The sequence below is a fragment of the Bemisia tabaci genome, chromosome 4 (genome assembly GCF_918797505.1).
Source record: "Bemisia tabaci chromosome 4, PGI_BMITA_v3".
NCBI lineage: Eukaryota > Metazoa > Arthropoda > Insecta > Hemiptera > Aleyrodidae > Bemisia > Bemisia tabaci.
The window spans coordinates 38,972,458-38,995,703 of record NC_092796.1 but is presented as its reverse complement, the minus strand read 5'-3'; the positions used below and the strand labels follow the sequence as shown (position 1 = coordinate 38,995,703).

General features: G+C 42.4%; 1 protein-coding gene across 1 annotated transcript in view; it reads left to right on the top strand.

The window, feature by feature from the left end:
* Nucleotides 1–23,246, top strand: part of LOC109031537 (ubiquitin carboxyl-terminal hydrolase 48) — a 101,733-nt gene that overhangs the window by 20,607 nt on the left and 57,880 nt on the right. Inside the window, exons 14-15 of the mRNA XM_019043101.2 lie at nucleotides 8,107–8,211; nucleotides 12,796–12,908. Of these exons, the coding sequence (XP_018898646.2) occupies nucleotides 8,107–8,211; nucleotides 12,796–12,908 (218 nt within the window). The remainder of the gene's footprint in view (nucleotides 1–8,106; nucleotides 8,212–12,795; nucleotides 12,909–23,246) is intronic.

The following is a 23,246-nucleotide window of genomic DNA, read 5'->3' as shown; positions in this document are numbered from 1 at the left end:
TGCCGCTGCTTGTTAGGGACTTTTTTTTGCGAGTATGCCGACACATAAAAAACAAAAATGCAGGCATATGTACTTTAGGGTGGTCCTGTCTTAGACCCTCTAAATTAGTGGCACTGCCCGGTAAGTTTCCTCACGTTTTCTCCTACTGTTATGCTTGAGATAGAGTTTGATCCGGCGCGGCTATAGGCCAAAAGTCGTACATTGTAGGCATTCTTGCAAAGCTCGTGTTTTGAAGGAGTTTCAACCGGCGTCAGCGTCCTCGCACGCCTCTACCAAGATCCCATCATACTGCTGTGTTACGAGAGGACGTCGGACCAACACTCGGACGTTACCAAATCTCTTTTAATAAATTGATAATTTTCCCAAAAGAAACATATCGTTTTTTTCTCTCGATGTTTTTGAAAGTTTTTTTCTTAGTTTTTGCCAGTATATCTGAAAAGTTAAAGGAAAAACGCTCAGAATATACCAAAGACCAAATATTTTTGTCCAAATTTGGCAACATTCGAATGTTCGCACGACGGTTTTCTTCAGCTTGTCAGCATAGGATGGTCAACTTAAGAAAACTTAGGGGCTGTCTAGAAATTACGTAAATTACGAACCAATTATTATTCTTTCCTCCGTCCCCCATCCTTTCTTCTTCTCATTTTCAATGGAAAGGGAGGCGTACGTCCCCTAAGTCCCCCCCCCCCCCCTTGATCCGCCTATTATATGGATCCCATCGGAGGCCAAGAGCCTTTGCCGCACTATCAATACTTCCGCTAATACCTCAAGGCCACGCAGTAAACATACACAAAAAATGACGTTACACCCGTCAGTCTCTCATCCTACTAAATGATAACTGACTGGTTGTTTTCCGGCTTCCGTTAACTCAATTCTCTCGAGATATTGACAAGAATAGTACTGGATCATTAGACAGGGTACGAATTTAAGCGTTCTGATACATGTTTCCCAACCAAAATTTTACGCAAAATACTATTTGCGCAACGAAAATTACTGAAATCAACTCCTTACGAAAATATTTAATGATTCTTGATGCGTGAATTCAAACCTCCCGCTCACAAAAACTCAATAATCTACGTAATTCACATCGCACACTACATCTACATTTTACCATGACCATCTCTGCGATATGAAAATGTGGCAACCTCAATCATAACGCTTTGGCTCAGCTGTAGCAAATTGTTTACACTTTGAACAATGAAGAGTGGGAAATGAGCGATGTTTGATTGACAAAGCCTGCCAAACCCGTTGTAGTGTGCGATTGATTTGACTCACGTAGAGAATGGCTTCACTTGTGACCGGGCAATTCAAAATTCCCGTAACCAATGTAAAATAAAAACGTTACTATCTTAGTTAGGAGTTGATTTCGGCAATTTTTGATGCAAGAATCGTGTTCTACGTGGAATTATTTTTATGAAACACGTATCAGAATGCTTAAATTCGTACCTTGTCTAGTGGCCCATTGTGTGAGGAGGGCTTACAGATAGCCCACCGTGCGGTCAATTTCCGGAAGAATAGGTGAGCCTTAATTTTCGAGTGGGACCCGGGTGACCAGTCGAGGGCCCAGAGGAGCTCCCGCGCGCCCTTCGACATAATGAGTGTAAACCCACCCTCGGGAGGGGGGGGGGGGTGTTGGAGGTACCATTAGTCACTGCCAAAAAGAACTCGCGGGTCGCGAACGATCACGCCCCGCTCCCGAACTTAAACGGGGTCCGGCCTCGCTGCCAAATCGACGCTTAAATATCGTGAAATGATAGTGAAATAGTGGTTTTTTATCGTGGAGCAGTTTGGACCTCTTTGAATTTTGACCCTCCATGGAGGAAGATTTTGCACAAATGCCAGAGGCAGTGTTCGAAACTCACCAAGGAGTTTCAGGAGCCATATGGCGCATCAAGCTCGATTTTTAGGGGCCCAATTGTTTTTTTCCTATGTTTCACGGCGCATTTAGTGGCAAGTTAGACGCAAGATGTTTTAGTTGCAGAACTAGTAGTAGCTATTACTTGGGGGAAATTTCGAAAAATCACCCAACAGTAAAACTATGATTTTTTTTTTTTTGGGGGGGGGGTAATTTTAAGGGGCCACGATGGCGCAGAGCCTTCATTTTAGGCGCCATGACCGATTTTTTATGAGCATTTGGCGCGTTGGCGCCTGTGAGTTTCGAACACTGGCCGGAGGACATTTTGATGAAATCGAGCCAGAGTGTCCAAAGACCTGAAAAACAGCGAATATCGTGGATTTTCGACGTAGGATGTCTCCTACTTCGTATGCGTACCTTTCCTATCCACCATACATTTCTTGCCAGTCCCGCAAAATCGGTAATAGGTCTCTTTTAGGATCTGTTAAGCTCTCCCTAGACCTTTTTTAGGATCTTTTAAGCTCAGTAGGTCTATTTTAGGATCATTTAAGCTCTCTAGGTCTTTTTTAGGATCTTTTAAGCTCTCTAGGTCTTTTTTAGGATCTTTTAAGCCCTCTTTAGGTGTAAGATCTCTCAATAAACATGTGGCTTATTTGCTCAAGGCTATCCGATTTTTAATTGTTTAAATAGTCAGTTAGTCAGTCCGTTGAAACTCTGTGGGCAGGAAAGACAATAGCGAGAGCTTGATTTTGATGATACCAAATCTCAACATATCCTTGCCGGGTGAGGAAAATAAAAAATAAGTTGTACGTACTCTGGAAACACACTGACACAACTTTTCGTTTTATTTATAGGGATGGGAGAGGATTTATCGCTTTGACTCGAGGCCAGATGCGTGAACTTGCGTGGCCCAGCAGTCAGCATCCCCTTCGTGCGTTTAACTCGTCGCTGTCAAGTTGCCAAGTTTCCCCCGAAATCGCAACTTTCTTGTCGTTTGCACTCAGAATTCATGAAATAACCCTTAAACCTTTCTCAATTCCATAGAGAAAATGCAAAAGGTGGTGGCAAGTGGAGAAATGCACTTTTGTACGTCACAGTTAAAAATGAAGCCGCCTTTCTAAATTGGTTAATGGTATCGTGGGAAAACCGAGCCCTCTTTAAAATTTGAAAAGAAACGGGAAAGGTTGTGAGGCTCCCACTTATTTTGGCGCTAAAATTTCGTAACTGTCGACTTTTTATGTTTCATTCTGTTTTTCTATCGATTTCCAACTGTAACTGAAAATAATTTAAAAGTTAAAACTGTATATTTCGTATATCAACTTTTATGGCACCCCGTCCCGATTTGAAGGTGAAACCATGTTAGATTACGTTTTGTACGTCAAAAAAGCAAAAAATGGAGAGTGATGGTAACTATAATGTTCAATTATATGCGTTTTAATGTAAGACTCAGTGGTGTTTTATGTCTGTGTACAGGTACCATCACGAAATGTACTTTTTTTTTTTAACAGAGCGCCAGTCCGTGTACTTTTCTACGTCACAGCCATTCTTCAAAATGACTGCCTTGCTACCACCTCCTGTATATTCTCTGTGTCTTAATTTAGTATTGCCCCCGTATTTTATGTTGTGATTTGGGAGGGTCTGGGAATCTGGATTACAACGCCCTTACGCGGAATTAACGGAGTTGATACAGCTGATAGTATACTAAACCAACTCATTAAATGATGCATGGAAGTTTCAGATTGCAATTCAACCCTAAGCCAAATAGAGAGCTGAAACAGACTGTTTGCAAACATTTTGTAACTGTCTAAGAACCCAATTAAATGGTCGAATTTTCATATTTTTAAATGTTGCTCGTTTTTAAATTTTTTTAATTATTTTTAAATTAATTTAAAAATGTTTGGCTAGTTTTAGTTAAGATTTGCAAGAGGTAAAATTTAAGGAAAAAGTGTTACAAAAACTTAAAATTTCTTTGTAGTTTTTTAAGATTTTTTCCCAAATATTTTTAGTGTTGAACAACTATACAGTTGATTTTTAACGAGTTTTTTTTTTTTTTTTTTAACATTTTTACTTGAATTTTACCGCCCGTAAATTTTACTTTAAAAAATATTCCGAAAAGGGTTTCTCCAGCGAACATTTCAACAGTCTTTTCAAGATTGCTTTGACACGTAGGAGTCTTTTAAAAGTATTTTGAACAGTTGTCGCTACTAGTTCCTATCACCTTATACCGGACTCCCGGACCAATTTTTCCGATTTTTCACGCTTTCCCGGCAACCTCGCTTAGCGTCCGGAGCAATATGCGTCGCCCCTTGCACTTGCCCCAGCCTAGGGCGCATTATTAGCTTACTCGCGCCTCCTCCACTAAATCTTTTAGCCTCACTTTTTTCGCGCCGATACCAGCCGACTCCAGCCGTTTTCAGCTGACCGTCCTCTCTGACGTCACCGATCAGCGCAGAAGGATAGTCGAAGTGAACTTCATTTTCAAATTAGTAACTACAATTTGTATCTCAACGGTAAAACACTTAAGTGCATAGGGAAGCTAATAGTGCATATGTTATTTCTAAACCGAACCAAATATCGTAGTTCCTATTACGCGTCATCTGGGAAAAAATTATCCGTCGGGTGCGCACCAGACACGACATTTTTCAGTTTTAAAGTTTCAGGAATGACGATTTCCCAAATGAATGGCTTGAAGGACAAGACGCATAAGTGCAGTTTTTGAAAAAATTTAGGTATTAATAATTTCAATTAAAGCTAGTCTTAGTGCATATTCTGTGAAAAATTCGCTCCCAAATTCCAATTTTTAAGCATTAAAAAGTCTGTTTGAACGGTCTTTACCCCCCTAACAATCCATGCGATTTCGAAATGTCGAACACGTATTTCACGGAACAGCAAAAACTGCACTTATACGCCTTGTCCTCCAAGCCTCTCATGTGTTTTTGCAGGAATCAATGCAGGATCACACATATGGACAAAATTCTAAAGCAATTGTCTGATTTTTCAATTATTTTGGTCCAAGGCCTCGAAAATACTGACACACCTCAGCAACTAAACAATCTTTGTAATCGTGAAATCACCCATGAAGATTTTCCGGAAGTCATTGAAAGTCCTTGCTCATACGGCTTATTAAAAATTCTTGAAAAAGTCTTAATGAGGAGCTTGGAGGACAAGGCGCATAAGTGCAATTTTTGAAAAAATTGAGATTTTAATGATATCAAGTCAAACTAGTCCTAGTGTAGGTTTTGTGAAAAATTCGATCGCAAATTCCAGTTTTTGAGCATATAAAAGTCAGCTTAAATTTTCTTTCCAGCATACACGGAAAAAAAAGGTTGTCTCGTGCAGCCATGAAGATGGTCGAATCGACCATCTTCGAAAGCTGAAAACCGCGCCAACCAAATTGTTGGCTAGATCGACAACCAGCAGGTAGTGACGCTGCCTTCATGCCGCGCGGCTGGGTCAGCCCTGCGAAGATGGTTAGATCAACCCGAGCGCTCGGCCGCAGCGCTCGGCAATTATGTCAAAGTGACCCATTTTGAGGGCTACGCTGCCCGCTTAGTTTTGCCAAAATGGGCAGCGGTCATTGCTGCAATTTTTCGGGGCTTTTAACGGAAAATAGGGGGCCAGGAGCCCCATAAAATGAATATCTGAGAACGCTAAATTGTAAAAATGAAAATAATGAATTTTGTTATATTACTCGACTTATTTTACTACGATAGAATTTTTTCAACCTATTACTTGGGATTGAACCTGGACCTACGTAATCCTAACCTAACACCCTAACGATTGAGCTATGACGACCGATGATGAAGGAGCACAAAAAATCTATAATTAACCGTCAACGTCGATCTTCTGCTGGGAATTCGAATCTAGATTTGTATTTGTGATCATTTGTTTCATTTCTTTAAATCGCACAGCCTGTTTTTTTCTTTTTTATACTGCTTTTAATTTCTACTACACACGCTACAAAAAAAAATATGATCGGATTTACCAGTGTTTGGTTATTATTAACCATGCTGTCTTCTTGCTTTTTTTCCAATGAAGCTGCAGTTTAGTTAGTTACCAATATACCAGTATTGTAAATTACACGATACGGCTGACACCATGCTAGTGTGGCGTTTCCAACTGCCTAGTACGGTAATTTCAAGCTTCCCGAATTCCAGATGCTCCGACGAACTTTATGGATTCTAACATCCACTCAACATATATATTTTTGAATATTAACTCAAATTAGCAGAAACAAATTTGATATGAAAGTAGTAGATTTTTTACTTACTTTTTCATTAAAAATTCCAGTACACATACAATGGGCCTGTTGCGTGCAAGAGATACAGCCGTGCGAATAGACTTTTTAGTGGTTAAATGACACGAAAATTACGATGCTCACATTAAAAAAGTCTGAAATACACTCCTTATTGCGCAATTTGCGTTGTCAGGAACGCGCTTTTTCAAATTTCCCGCGTCTGGGGGCAGTTTTCTAACGGAAACAATTAACGGCAACTCGCGGCTATTTCCGGTCAACTAAAACTGACAACATAACCTAAAAATCGGAGCTCGTGATATCGTGAAATGAAATGTAGAAGGATTGCGTTGGATATTTAAAAGTTGATCGATTTGGTTACTGCATAAAGCGTATATGGACCACTATAAGAGATCACGTTGGGTTTGAAAACAAACTGAAGGAAAAAATAACAACAACAACAACAACGACTCGACATCTTCCGGAAATCACCTAGCCCGCCGTTTGCTCGTTTCCGGTGATTAGAAAACTGCCCCCAGACGCGGGAAATTTGAAAAAGCGCGTTCCTAACAACGCAAATTGCGCAGTAAGGAGTGTATTTCAGACTTTTTTAATGTGACCATCGTAATTTTCGTGTCATTTAACCTCTAAAAAGTCTATTCGCGCGGCTGTATCTCTTGCATGCAACAGGCCCATTACTGGCAGTTTAAGCAAATTTGACGAGAAATAGCGGATAATTGCTTCACCGATTTCAAGTAAATGATACCAAAACGAAACTTGTTTTAACCGTCAAAGTATCATTTACAGACTAAATCAGTTTCACAAAAAGTTTAATTTCATAATAAGTAGATAGATAGTTCAAAATATACCTACAAAAATAAACTACACGCAGTACCAATTGCCACAGTTCACGGTGGGACAGAAACTGTCAAATTTTGATTAAAGCTTATATTCAACAAATATCTCAGGAAAATTTTACTCTGCATCAGAGTATTTTGATTCTCTAAAATTTTAACACAAATAGATATACGAACGAAGTATTCAATAATCACTGGTCTATTATTTTCAAGGGACTTCCGTATCTTCCCGCTTTCGCAATGACTTTATACAGAACCGACACTCACTAAATAACAGAACAATTTTGCGAAACGCCCTTCAAGTTTTCAGAATTCACACATTTTGTTAGCCAGATTCATCGCAGCACTCTTATAACCTCCAAAAAGTGGTCGATACAGGTAACTAGGAAATCTCGGAAAATATACGTGGAAAGTTAAAACAGATAGATTTAAATACAAGACGGCAGCTGTAGAAACGATTCGAACACGAATTTGGGCAAATTACGCGTAAATTCACATGGATTAATGTAGATAAATAAAGCCAAGCGCACAGACTCCGAACAACAACGTGATGAACTCGTAACTGAGTGACAAAGGAAAAATGGCGGACCGCAGCTCAGCCAGGCGGGAACTCTCACCGCGCTGACTGTACCTGATGGTTGGGTCGCCTTTGTGATGGCCAGTTCAGCTTTGTCAAGATGGTTAATCCGTCCATCTCAGCCACAGTGACATCCGCCGTAAGATTCTTGCTGGCTTGGCCTACTTGTGAGGGTATGATACCATACATTGCTGGTTGCACCACTAAAAGATGCAACAGTCGGATTTAATTTAGGCGTATAGGTAAATTGGATTCGTGCTTGGTCACATCGGTCAACGTGACTGGTGAATCCAACTATTTTTGTTGGTTCTCACGGCTTTTTACTTTTCAACCATACCGCATTAGCTGTTAGAGACAACCTATTTTTTTCCGTGTAAGGATCTATGTAAGTTAGAAAGGTTAAACACGTATTTCTCGACGCAGCAAAAACTGCACTTATGCGCCTTGTCCTCCGAGCCCCTCAAATTGTCCTTAATTTCGGTTTTGATAAGCTACCATGAGCCTTTGTCGATGTAGATATATCGATAGTTTCACCAAACTTCTTCATTAAATAAATTTATAAATTTCTTGGTTTTTGTTGCAGAGGGTCCGGCAGACACGAGCCGCCCAGGTCAATCGACAATCGCCATCTCATATGTGACTGCGAACAACTTCTCTACAACCCTGAGGACGAGGTCGAAAGGTCAATGTAAGTACTGTTATCTCGTTTTTGTCGAGTGCGCTTTAAAAACAATCAAGTAGTCCGTTACCTATACATTCTTTACAGATTTCCTAGGAACTCTCAAGGGTGTCTACTGTACGGAAAAAGTACGGATACACCAGTGGCGTGGCGTGCTTTGCGATTTATCGATGCCATTTAAACCTATGGAAAATGATCGATAAACAGCACCATAGCTAGCGCAGCGATAATGATCGATTCTTTACCATGGGTTTAAATGGCAGAACAATCGATACATCGCAATTCACGCCACGCCACTGGTACGGATACACCGGGAAAGCACGGACAACCGCACTGCACACCAACATTTGCAGTTTTAGTCAACAATTTCTTGTCTGACCCCTCTAATTGACTCGACCCACTGTGCGACGTCCTAGCTGTCTTTGATGCAGCCGGCATATAGTGACAACACGGATCAAAATGAATTTCGACAGAGGCGTAGAGAACTTCAGTAAAAAGGGTAAATTGTACAACGTCGAAGTAAGGGAATTTCGTCATCGCCACGAGAGGAAACCCTTGCAAAGTCTGAAATTTTCTCCTTCCCCTAACTCCATAAGCACCTCGCCTCCAGCGTACGCAAGAAACTTCCGCACCAACAACAAAAGCGAAAAAACCAAGCAAAGTGGAGATTCAAGCTCGGTCCCTGAACTTCACCACGGCTGACAGTCACGAAACGCCTCAGCGTGACTCGCGCCACCAAGAAAAGCGGTAAGAAAGACTCCTCAGTTGGACGTATTTCTTTTAAACGGCACTATCTGCAATATGACGTGAGCCCTGTTATACATGTATTCTCATGGGTCTCAGGGCTCATGTCTTAATGCACATAGTTCCGTTTGATAGAAATACGTCCAGTTGGCGTAACCCCTCAAACGAAGGTGGAAAAAGTCGAACTCAATCTGATAGAAGACGAGCGCTTCGTCGAACTTTAAATCGTTTTTCGGCCAAAATCAGAGTCGAATCAAAAGGACACAAGTGTCTCTCGACGAAAGCGCCGAGTCTGAGGGCATCTCTAAGTGCTGTTACGTCGTTGCCCCGCGGTGAAAAAACTCGCGCCGCGATGCGGGTCTCTTTTCAATTTAACTTTGTTTAATTGTTTCTAATTAATTGGAAAATCATTCGCTCCTCATTTTACAGCGCTTTTTATTCATCCCGCCAATTAAGGAGGCAAGGAGCTTCGGTTCCAGAGGCGCCTCCCCCCGCGTCTTTTCGACTCCATCCCTTCGGCGGCGACTCGGAGGGTAATTACGTCGGAGCTGCATTTTTATGGCCGTGTAAAAGCTTCCCTCCAGTCAAGCTGTTGAGCATCTCAGGATCGGCTTGCTTCGTTGAGTGCCTGAACCCTTCGGGGAGCTTGAATACTTCGGCGATGAGTTTATGCCTTTTCTGCACAAATGGACCGCGTCTAGGAGAAAGGAACCAAGCCACATTAGCTGTCGCCAATTTTTGCCAATTTTTTATATTTTAGCTATCGCTAAACTTATCGCTTTTATTTTATCGTAATGTGCGGATTTCTTTGAATATTTTAAGCAATTACCTTCGTTCAATGCAGGGAATTCATCCAAATTTACACAAAAATCCGCACAAGTAGATACGTATCTAGGGACAACATGCGCCATTGCGTTGTTCCGTTACATAAGTACCAGTCGTTTTTCAATATACTATTACGTTGGTTACCATATTTTCCATAATTTCCGAGAGTCAAATTATCAATCTGAATTATTAAATCCCAGAAAACACTCCCAGTTCCTGATATTTCCATGAGCCGCCGTGATAAAAAATGCCGCACGGCTCACAGTTAGCTCAGTTTTGACGAACAGGAAGCTTGGAATGCACCGCCAGTCAAGGACTGATTGTTGAGATTGGTAGACAAAGCGATAGACAAAGGGGGAAAAAGGATATGTAGGCAGGGTGATGGTTGCAGTGGACTAAGGAGGTATATACTAACTAACGACAACCCACGAGAGACCTTTTAGGTAGTCCATCATTTTTTCCCTCAGTCTATAGGAACCAACCATTTCAACCAATAGGATCGCTCCATACTCTTACGTCTTCTTTGTCTATAGCTTTGTCTATCAATTTCAACAATTAGCCTGCAGTGGTGTTTCAGAGGTGCATAGTGACATAGTGCATAGTGCATAGTGTACTCGATGGTCCCACTCCGCTCCTGCACAGGCGAAAAGGGATCTGGGTCCGTCTGGTTTTCATTGTGAGTCGTCTGAGATGAAGCTCACCAGTCACCAGTCACCGATGGCGGCCGCACCGAGTCACCAGTCACCACTTGGCCCGATCCGACGAGGAATTAATCGTGAGGCCATATGTCGACCGAGTGTTTATCTTAGCGCGTTACCGGATCGCAATTATGCAAATGCGCCAGCCCCGGCCGAAGCCCATGATGCCGCGATTTCGAGTCTTCGCTCGCCCCCGCAGATTCAAACACGTAGGTCGGGAGCTGCGATTTCTTTAACCCTGCGCCCTGCGGCCGTGTTACCGAAGTTTGGAGAAAATGGAACCAGCGAACTGATTATTTAAATTGATAGACAAAGTTATGGACGAAGATGACATAGGGAGTATGGAGCACACTGAAAAAACAAATCTTGGTGCATTTACTAAGAAAAGGGTAAAATTACCAAGAATTCAGGGTTCTATTTTATTTGATCCCAGTTTTTTCTTGGTAAAATTACCATTTATGGAATTGGTAATTTTACCGAGAAATCTCGGTAAAATTATTGAACTTTCTCGGTAGTTTTACTGGACCTTGGTTAAAACGCCAATATTTTTTATCGACTATGGTAGAATTACCGAGATAAAATGGCAAAGTTACCGGGAATTGATTACCAATAAAAGTGGTATTCTTACCTGAAAAAAAAAAAACAGTAAAAATACCGATTTTTAGGTAAGCTTACCAGTCTGTCTAGGTAAAATTACCAATAATTGGTAAAAAAGTGAGATGGTAAAGGTACCAACGGACCTCGGTAAAAACGTCGAGAATTTTTTTTCAGTGTACGGAGGTCGGAAGCCGCGAATTCTTTATCTTTGTGTCCGTGACACCGAAGTTTTGAAAAAATGGAACCAGCGAACTGATTATTTTAATTGATAGATAAAGTTATGGACGAAGATGACATAGGGAGTATGGAGCAATCTTATTGGTTGAAACAGGTGGTTCTTACAGACTAAGAGGTAAAATGATGGACTAACAGTCGGGGTCTTTTGTCGGTTGCCGTTGGTTAGTCTATGACTTACCTCCTTTGTCCATTGCAACCACCCGCTTCCACCAATAGGCTCCCACCATATCCTTTTTGTCTTCATTGTCCATAGCTTTGCCTATCAATTTCAATAATCGGCCCGCAGAGGCCGTTCAAGTCAGCCTTTAAGGGGGGGGGGCTGTTTGGCGTACGGAGTCTATGTAGAGGGGGTTGGAACCAGGATCAAGTAAGCCTCCCATTTTAAACGAAAACGGGTATTTTTCAAGTAAGAAAATTTAGAAAAATTTAGTGATTTTTCAGGTTTTCTGTGTTATTTTTTAATGAAGATAAGAGAGGGGTCAAGTCAGTTAATGTAAGGGGAGAAGGAGTGAGGTTGGCTACGGGATACTTAAGTGAGGTAGAAACAGCAGTAAGTACACCTCTCTTGCGGTTCAATGTAGACTTACTGCTGTATCGTTTTAAATGACGTTAACGCTTACGCATTCTCTGCTTTCGTATGACTTCAGAATATCTCGCTCGAGAGGCACGAAGAGTCGTAGATTTGGCAACATTGGTGTCGCTGTGCTCTTGAGGAGAAGGGGAGGACGAGGGGAGGATGCCTTTCCGAAAAGTGAAGGGGGGGGGGGGCAATTAATAAAGAATTAGTATATTATGTAAATGGCCGCAGCCGAAATTCGCAGGCATGGCACAGCATCACACCCACGCACGCGACGAGCAACTTCAAGTTCACCGCTCGCGAAATCCCTGCCCGCGCAGTAGTGTAGTGGTACAGCGGTGACTTAATAGACCAAGTGGAATACATTTTGAAATTAGGAACTAAAACTGGCTCAGTTGAGAAACAACGTACTTACCGTGCAACGACGGTGTATGAATTCAATGAGTGACACATTGTGTTATCACAATCTAAGAAAATTGTAGGCTGGAGCGGCTTTTTCAATGGTCAGGGTGACAAGTTTTCCTGTAGTTGAAAATTCCCTGACTTTTCAGATGTTTTCAACACAAAAATTCCCGACTTTTTCCTGGCTCTCCGCGGTTTTAGCATGATACATGATATAAATTTGAATAACAAACGATTCTGAGTGCAAAGCGCAAGTTGCGGATATTCCATCGTACATTCCCATGATATTCTCGTATCATCCGGGGTGAGGGGGGGCTTTTAAAACTCGAAATTTGCGGCTTTGATTGTAATTGTCCCTCAAAAAAGGTCTAGTTCTAATTGCAGGTATACCCCTGTCTTAAAAGCACTACCAACATATTGACGTGACTCTGTGTACAACATAGCTTCAGGCAACGCTGAATCGGATGAATTTTGGGGAATCTTTTATCTTAATTATTTTACTGATTGTTCCAGGTTCGTAGCTGTAACGGAAGATGAGTGGAACATCCTCCAAGAATTATATAAGGTCCACGGTGTAATCACAGTCTCTAGGAACCCTGAAACAGGAGACCTTAAAATAGAACCTGGTGAGTCAAACTGCTTCCTGAATATAATTTTTACTAGGGGGCTACGCCCCCTGGCCGCTACGCGGCCCAACCCCCTGAAGGCGCTCCGCGCCATCAATGGGCCGCTTCGCGGCCCTATTTTTACCCTCCTATCAGTGTTAGTTTTATTTTTCCCCTAAAAAAATACGATATGAGGTATACTTTAATTTTAAACTTTACTTAAAATTACTTTAAAATTAAAAGGACGCATTTTGGAATGACTGCTTGATGAAATATTGCAGTAAAACAATGAACAATGATAGTCAGGTAATTGTTAAGATTTCATAAGTCGGGGATCGAATCCACATTGTGATCAAAGCGGACGCATTTGACATCTTTAGACGACTCGGCCACCGCTCGACATAGAGTCGGAGGTGCGAATCTTGTGTAGATAAGTGTAGAGCTGATGCGCAGGCTACCCAGCTACTGCGCAGCCTCCTCGACCATTGCGCATCCTCCCGCGCATAGCGGTAGCAGTACCGGATTTTCTGTAAACTCGCTCACTTTTATAACGTGATTTTAAAAAAACCTGGGTCCTTTTTCCAAAATCTGATTGCAGCGGGCTCATCTAGGGCCTATTACCTGTCGATTTACGCAAAATTCATGGAAATCGGCCTGGTAGAACGCTCAAACGAACTATGACAAAAAGTATAAATTTACATTGTTTAAATGGGAGAATTCGCAACTTTACCACGTAATATAAAAAAACCTGGGCCATATTTTGAAAATCTGAAAAGAGTTGGCTTATCTAGAGGCAATTGCCCGTCGATAGCCGCAAAAATCATGAAAATCGGCCCGGTAGAACGCTGGAACTAAGCGTTACCAGTTTCGCAAAATTAGGAGGTCTTGGAGCTTATAGTATAGATTACAATCAGAAGCCGCAGCGGTAACATTTCTCTATAAAACGATGATCTCTCCTAAATTTTGTGTTTCACAATCTGTAATCCTCTTTGCTCAATCAGAGAAGAAATATTTTAAAGATGAAGTACCGCAATATTCCCGCAGTGGCGTTTTCTGCGCACATCCGCCATAACAGCATTGCTTCTCTCAGTCTGTTTACTCCTTTTATACTATTAATTTACTATCAATCATAGAGGCGTAAATAAAAAAAAAATCTATCGTTGAAATCGTCCGGTAATGTTAATCATAATTCACTGTACGGCAAGATTAGTTCAGATCTTCAAGTAGACAATTATTATTGATGCACGGAGCATAGTTTTTGGCCTACCTCTGAAAGTGAAGGCGAAATGACCAGCAGCCTGGTTATTGAAATTTATGTCGGCACGACAAGAATCGAAAATCGATATGTTACACGGCGCAGATAGGGCTATGTCTTGTCTTATCGTGCCGACATAGCCAGTTTAAGTTTCAACAATCCGGCTGCTGTTGTGTCATCTTGATAATCCTTGCGTTTTAAGTCCTCTTTCTGTAAATTTTCATTCATGCCATTACAAAACTAGAACGAATCATCGTTAATGAGGGCTTGATCCTGATTTTTCACAATTTTTTAAGGGTTCGACGAAAGTTCACGCCACGCCTCGACTCAAGCTGAAAAAGAAAGTTACTCGAAAAGGGGTGTTCGGTGATGAGGCTTTTTCCGTGGCAGGCGGGCGCAGTGCGTACCGGTACACGTAGGAACAAAACGTCTGAGGAAGAGGCGGTGTTCAGCTTAATTTGACAATTGCCAGAACATCGCAGAGACCTCAAGCTTTGTTTCGGAATACGAAATAGGATGCTGCTCGGGTACCGCGTTGCCAAAATTTGTCTTTATCCGACGAGGTTAGAAGAGCGTGAAAATTGAGAGTGAAAAATGAAAAGTCAGCACGAACCCTCATAGGAAAGATCCCACAAGAAAAAGGGTTGTAAAGCAACCCCGTTTTGAAAATGCAGAAGATGGGCCCCGTTTGAAACGATATTTTTGGCGGGATCTAAAAGTTGGCAAAAATGAGTTAGCGGCTTTGCCGCATCCCGCAGCGTCTAATATGCAAGCTGATGATTTCAGTTTTTTTTTCTAATTTTGAAGAGGAGCGCTGCAATGATGATGTAATGTATGAAAAATTGCAAGTTTTCTCTCTGTTCTGCAAAATCGTCAGTTTGTAGATAAGCGATATTGTTCGTTAGCTATCGATATACGTGGTTTCGCACTGTGGCCATCAAAATACACACTGATAAAGAACTCCGGCCGTGGAAGCCGTACTTACGGGCAGGGTGGCATGAAACGTAAGAAAGAAACGCAAGATTGGAAATTTCAGTGAAACACTTCATATTTTGCAGGAGCCAGAGTATGCAACCCGCATTCAAACACACAAAAACAGAAGAAAGTCACAATTTTTACATTTTGCGAAACATGAAAAGGAACCGGTATTTTTCACCGCATCTTTCAAAAATTACGGAAATTTCATGACATATTTCAAGTGAAATTTCTAGATTTTATTTTTCATGACATTTTGCCAACCTGCTTACGGGCAATAAGGACCGCATTTAGCAAAAGGGAACCTGCGCGACTACAGTATTTTTAAAATTGTGCAACTTCTTCTTTTCTTTTAAAAATAACATATTTATGTACAATGTTAAAATTTGCACCATTATTTTCCTTTAAAATTCACGATTTTTTGGAGAGATGCAAAAACTGTTTGCCATTCTGAGAGATTTTATAGAGAATTAAGAAGAAGCAACATTTTTACAACACTTTAATTACGCTGTTTACTTTTTGCTAAATGCGATCCATATAAGCATACCGTCCTCGTCCCGGACTCAGAGGCCGTAAGTTTCGAGCGTAGCACCCGGAGAAATCGAAGCTACGGCTCCAGCACCCGGAACTTTTGGCCTCTGAGCCCGGAACGGACGGTCATGTAACTTTTTTCAGCGTGATTTTTCCCATCTCGGGGTCATGTTGCGGGAAGTGCGGCACCGCGGGTCGAGGCCTCATTAGCGGGCGCATCGGAGGGCGCGAAGCGTTGCGGGCCGAATAAAAAATGGGGGATAATTTTTAATAAAACTAACAGGGCGTCTGACGAGGACGGAGACGGAGACGGGATCGGGGTGTGTTTGATAACAAGGCTCTCAAGGATTAAAAGTGTTGCCCCGTCTGCAGGAGCCCCGTCTCGGCTCACGGGATTACGCCAGATTAAGCCCGACGCTGAGGATTCGGATTTTTCCGTCCGACCCGGTCCCTTCGCTCGCCACTCGGTGGATCCAGTCAATCACAGACGTTGGACTTGAAATTTTTTACAAGAACTGCAAATGGATTATGTTTCTCAATCAGAATTTCACTCAAAACACGAGTCTTGCATCAAAAATTACTGAAATCAACTCCCAACACTAAGGTGTTCATGTTTGATTTTACATTGGTTACGGGAAATTCGAATTGCCCGGTCACAAGAAGCACAATAATCTACGTGAGTCATATTGAGCACTACAACGGTTTTGGCAGGCTTTATCAATCAAACATTGTGCATTTCCCACTCTTCGTTGTTCAAATTGTAAACAATTTGCTATGGCTGAGCCAAAGCGTCAATATTAAGATTGCCATATTTTCGTATTGTAGAGACTGCCACGGTAACAGTTAGCGTGCTGTCTGACGCACGTAAACCATTGTGTTTTCACGAGCGGGAGGTTTGAATTCACGCGTCAAGAAACATTTAATATCTCGGCTAAGAGTCAATGCCAGTAATTTTTGTTGCACGAATCGTGTTCTACGTTAAGTTTTGGTTAAGCAACATGTATCAGAATGCTTAAATTCGTATATACCTTGTCTAGTGGTCCATTTAGATGTTCATTTTGTTACATTTTAAATGTAAGAGGTGCTACTAGAAGAAAATTTCATGAGGAAATCAATGAAACCACTTTTAGAACCTCAAAACTTTGTATGGACGGAGTTATAAGCCTTTAAAGTTTCCAAATTTTGTCCGACCTCTCCTGCTGACTCGATCCACTGTGCGCCATCCCGCGGTCTCTAAGCCCGGACGTCCGTCCTACACTGATTCCAGTGATGCTTCTCCTGGCGATTATGTAATTGGAATGGACCTCTCATATGCCACAGGAATGTACTACGAGCAGACAACCTACGAATATTCTAATACATACCTAGCTTTACAAGAATGTTCCTGTACATCCCCCCCCCCCCCCCAACTTACATGATTTTTGCATGAGATCGGAAGGATGTCAAATAAATTCTCAGTTTGAAATGCTCAGATTCTGTCGGTCAAAATGCAAGTTTTGAGGGAAAGTTTGGCAATATTGAAATTTAGTTACGTTTTTCCGCGAGGTAAACGCCATTTTACATTTTTTGGAAACAACATATCATAGCAGAAAAACTTGTGTACCTTGGGACAATGTTTCTACAGAATGCTTTCGCAAATACTATCAAAAACTTAACTGGAAAATTTGAGGTGCATGGGTAAAACAGTTTTTATGTTATAAAGTGTTAAGTACCAAAAACGAGGAAAAATCTTGATGGGTTTACGGCGTTCTTGCCTAGTACGGCAGATATCCCTGCCATCACGGCATCGAGAGCTTTTTTTCAGCTTTGGTGTTGGTTTCAGAGAAAGTCATTGACACCATCGTGTTTCTCGCGAAATTCAACGTAGGAATTAGAGATTAAATCGCAAATTCCTGACACATGCAAGGCCTCCACTCCGCGTGATATCCAACGGACATTGAAGTAATCGAACACGGAGGTCTTGCTTAACGCTTTTACAAGGAACATTAAAATCCCTCGGAAACAATTAAATCCCAATGGACGCGCGGGGTGGCCGCAAAACCGCGGGTGAAAGAAGCGGAGCACTTCCGCGCGCTTTTTCTGAACGAGGCAGTGGCGTGGCGTGCTTTGCGATTCATCGATTGTTACGCCATTTAAACCAACGGAAAAGGATCGATAAGCAGGGTGTTCGCAACGAAAAACCTTAATAATCGATTCTTTACCATAGCTTCTATGGGGGGAAATATCGATAATCGATCATTCTCGCCTCGCCACTGGAGCGGAGGTAATTAATGCGATGCCAGCTACTGGACTGCAACGGCACAAATTATGAAGATCTTCGACGTGCGCGCACTATTAGGCCACCGATAGGGGTCGTAAAAATAACTCGCTGCCTTTTTAATTATTACGGGATGCGGTCGCAGCAGCTTTAAGATTCAAAAGCGGAACGTGTAAGAAAAAGAAAGGAAAAAAGAAAATCGCACGCCGAGAACTAACCGACGTTTGTACAGGATGTTCAGAAATCGGCGATTCTCGAGCAGTCTGCAAATATTTAAGAAACGGAGTCTGCATAGACGCATTTAGTGGTGACGTCAAGGAACGGTTCTGTCGTTTCGATGTCTCGAAAGTCGAAACGTGCCCCAACAAACGAACATAATGAAGAATCGACGAAAGAATCCCGTCTTTTTCCGACTTTTTGACCCCCCCCCCTCCCCTTCGTGTAACACACTCGTAACGCACCCCAACACCACCCTTTTGAATTACATAACGCTGACCTGACAACCCCCCCCCCCCATTTTCTAAAAGATTCATTCGACAAGGGCGGGATTTTCAATTTTTTTGCATTTTTTTTTCAAATTCCCCCCCCCCCCTCTCGGCTCAAGTTCGTTATGTAATGCTGGTTCAACCCCCCCTCCCCCCCCCAAAGTGCGTTACTCAATACTTGAATGGCCTCTATATGTAAAGAGACAAAAAAGGGGAGTGTGAAAGAAACTAAAATCCGAGGGACCAGCTTATTTGAAGAGGAAAACAATTTTAGAGGATAGGTTTAGTCGAAAAGGGGAAAGAAAGAAACGCTATAGTTTCATCTAACTCATCCGAAAATGTCAAGAAAAGCGTACATGAATTTTCGCCGAAGCAACGATTTTATCGTGGGAAATTTCGCAACATTGAAATGTTTGTGCGGCGTTTTTCCTCGGTACGGGAGCGAGGAGGTGCTTCATAGATGTTTTGTAGAAACCAATTAGTGGATCGCTTCACACACCATTTCATCGCCGCGGGGGTGAAAAGCCGCTAACCGCGGGGAGGGCGGAGGGGATGACCGCTTCCGTGTCCCTTCGCTTTGGGATTAAGACCCCTAATCTTCCAACCTGGCGCTAGGAGCATGTTGACGCAAATGTCGGCCGTTCCGGATAAATAAAGCTAGCGAGCGTCTTTCCGGAAAATTCTTACCGCTCTCGCGAAGACGCCCTCGCTGCAGTCTTGACGGTGTCATTCATTACCAGTGGCGAATCGGGAATGATCGATTATCGATATTTCCCCATTTGAAACTGTGCTAAAGAATCGATTATTAAGGTGTTCGCTTTGAACACCCTGTATATCGATCTTTTTCCACGTATTTAAATGACATATCAATCTATATATCGCAAATCACGCCACCGGTGATGACCAGTGGCGAATCGCAGATGATCGATTATCGATGTTCCCCCATTTGAAGCTGTGGTAAAGAATCGATTATTAAGGTGTTCGTTGCGAACTTCCTGCTTTTCGATCCTTCTCTATAGATTTAAATGGCAGATAAATTGATTTATCGCAAAGCACGCCACGTCGCTGGTCATTACTATCAGTACTACAAGCTGCCCGACCCTCTCCATTCTCATTTTTTGTCACAGCTCGGTCTATCGTCCTTCTGGACCGATTTCTATAATTTTTGTGCCTATCGACAGGTGGAAACTTGATTTTTGGGTAGACCTCATCATTTTTTGCGTTTCATCACAACTCAATTCCTGCACCTACCACAATAGGTCTGTTGCGCTGGTCTGGGAATTGTGTTTTGATGTTTGATTCTTGTTGATCAGCGAAAAATATTAAGATCCGTCCAAACAGTAATTTCCTACGTTCAATACTAACCGAGACATCGTGCTTTGAAAAACTTGGTTTATGCGAAGTCAGCCACCCCGGTAGTGACACCTTTGGTTTCTTCCACCTTGCCTTCCACTTGCCTTCACCCGAGTTACAACTTGAGTAACCAGTGCAACTGTGTGTCTCCCTGACTGTTGGAAGCAAGGCGGAAGAAATGAAGGGTATCACTACCGAGGTGGATGACGTCTCAAACCGAATTTTTCAAAGCGCGATATCTCGATTAATATTCAAATTAGAAAGTTGCTGTTTGGACGGATCATAATATTTTTAGGTAATCTACTAGAATCAAGCATCATAACAAGATTCTCTGACCAGCGCGACTGATCCATTGACTCGTATAAAAATCCCAGTCGACCTTTTTGACGCCGGTTCTACGTTGCAACTCGTCGTTTTGTCGGAAAGTCCGGAAATAGTACTGATTTTTTAAGGGCGGTCCGGGAGTACTGAAAAAGTGCGGAAATACTGTATGAAGGTCTGGAATTTTTGTCAGTTTTGTCGCAATTTGAGCGAGAAATTCTAAGTTTTGAAATTTTTCGAATTTCGTCAAATGAAAGCACTGAAAAAGTACTGAATTTTTCTGTAGAGGAGGTACCGAATTTCTTGGAAATGTATTGAAAAATACTGCGCAAGGACTGATTTTTGGCCCGCCTGTTTTAGTAGACACTCTGATGATTGACAAGAAGTAAATCTTATATAAATTATAATTTATTCCCAATATTTTCGGCGGAAGTAGAGCTTCCCTGGCGTATGTTGACATGCAGAAAATACCGTTAACCGGAAAAGCAAGTTTTAGGAAACGACTCGGAAAATAGGACGCGTCGCCTCGTCGACACGTCTCGAATCGATAGCTGATACGGGCACGGCGTTAATTACCGCCGTCCTAACCCCCGTGATCAACCGAAAGCGCTCAATCCAATTGTGACAACTTCAAACTTCCCGGATTGCGATTGGCCCCAGCGGCGCACTAGGAGCCCGACTCCATAAATCCCCAACTTCCCGATCCGCGCGTCAACTTCCGAGACCCCGCTTTTTCAGCGTCTCGGGCCGCTTTTACGACCCCCAACTTCCCGCAACCGACACCCCCGCCCTCCCGCTTTCTTCGTTTGTTTGTTTCGGCTTTTTCCAATCACAATCGAGTTTTAAGTTGGATTCTCCGGCGTCTTGTCGACTTTGATTTTTACCTGAGTTGGCCGGAAGGTTCCTATCGACGTGGTGAGGCTCCGAAAATAGGCCAAGATCTGATTCAGAAAAAAAACAGGGTGTCTAGCATCAGGATTTTCCCGATTTTATCAGGATTTTGAGGTCAATCAGGATTGAATAACAAAATCAATCGTAAAATCAGGATTTGTGAAACGTCGGCCGTCCGATCGGAATTTTCTACCGAACTATTTTTTTGAAGTTACATTCGCCTAATTTTTCTCCGCAAAAAGTCAGGATTTAATCAGGATTCGGAAACATTATGAAATCAGGATTTCCCACAATGAAAAAACTAGACATCCTGATGATGTCAAATGTCCTGTCTTCAAAATCTTAGTAAAAAACGATTCACACGACAGAAAGATCGAAAATCGACCCTTGGTCGATTTATTACTAAATAGTTTTAAACGCAAATAAAATGGGACCCGTTAATCAGAAAGGAACCAAGACGAATTTGCGTTTAATACTTTTTCAGAATCAATCTTAGAGGCAACTTAATTTTTTTAATAATTTATTTATTTTCCTACGATTTTTTCAATTTTTACTAGCAACGCCATAATTAATCGTTAAACGTTGTAACATAATAACATCTCAGCCGCGATGCGACTTACACCGAAGCTCACCAGCCAACGCTCCGGATCCCTCATCAAAATTCCGCAATTTTTTCCGCCACCTCGCGTCGCGCAAACTGAAAGCCACCCGACCCGACGCTTCACCTCCAGAAAAGCGCCATTAAATAATTGATACGCGATGATAGCCCCGGAGCCGGTCACGGCGTCGCATTTAAAATTAATCAAAGTTCCGCAAAACGAGAACAAAAGCCGTCCGGAAGATGAGGAGACGGTCGCGACAGAAGGGGGGGGGGCGAAGATAAGGGACCCGAACCGCGGGACGGACAAATGGTATTTCCGCATTGCAGGGCGGGGGCAAAAAAACCCCCTCCGGGGGACCCCGGGGCAAGATGAAATGCCGGAGGGCGGCGGGGGAGGCGAGGTCAAGATTAATTCATTAAGTGTTACCGCTGCACGAGTCACGTCTACGTGCTAAGACTCCCGACCTCAGGAGCTCGACATGGAGGTTTATCCCGGGCGGAATTATTATTGTTATTAAATTGGAGCTTCCTTTTGATAAGGCGAAGGCGGCCCGGGGCTCTAAATCATCCCCCTTGCGATAATTTAGAGCCGGGAGTATGAATATGTTGCCGCTTCAAATTGGAGTTGATTTACCGCCGGCTCGGACGAAATTGTAATTAAGTTGACTCCGCGGTGGACGAGTGTAATCGCCGCGTTTAACTCGGACGCGAGTCATTTGTCTTCGGGTCTGGTCGGGTCCGACTCCCGATTCCTCGTGATCTTCGCGAACCATTCGGATGTGGTCCGGGTCGGAGCATGTAAGAATCAGTCTACCTCTACTAGAGAGGATAAGGGCCCTATTCTTAGTGTCCAGAGTTTCTACTACTGGGGAAAAGAGGAAAAACAGGGAAAACCGAAGGAATTTGACGTCGATTTCTGGAATTTTCGCTTTTTCAAAATCCGCGGGTTTCGTTAATTCGTGCACAATCAATCCAATGGAAATACTTCAGCAGTGCTCGTAATATCTCTCGCACAGTCAGTTTTTCAAATTTTGTCCATGACGAGGACATGTGTAACTTTGCACACGCTTGGGTGTAATTTCAGCGGTAATTGTGATCCTCCACCATCAAGTCGGAGCGATGCTTCCGAAGGCGCTCGGAGCAACTATTCCACCACTGAAGTATTGCACAGTATCAGACGGAATTGAAGGCGCGTTGCCGTATGTATATTGACCCGTACCAATCACCACGGTGAAGAGTCCTACTGAGCCTACGATATGCGACTTGGACCTTTTTTTGTGAAACGTGGTACCTGGTGGTATTTTTTGACGGGTAACTTTAATTTCAACTAAAATTTTCAAACTTCGAAACTCCAAGATGGCAGAAGTGGCCTAAAATGCAAACGAACAATCGCACATGTAAGCGTTTTGCACAGAAATGTATCCTTCATTTTCTCTTGAGAAATTGTACTGTTTTAGGTAATTTTGTAACCTTCAATGTTCTGCCTTTTATAAGTCTTCTAAGTTATAAAGAGCTGAGTTCATCAGAAAGGAACCAACCTACAAGTTGAAAGTGAGAAAAAGAGGTTTGGAGTTTAATTCCTGCATGAAGCTCAATATAGAAAGTAAACATTAACCCCTCTTTTCACAAACTAATTTCTTTTTTTCGTCTTTCAATTTTTGGCAGGAGAAACCATACGGCTAGTGGAACT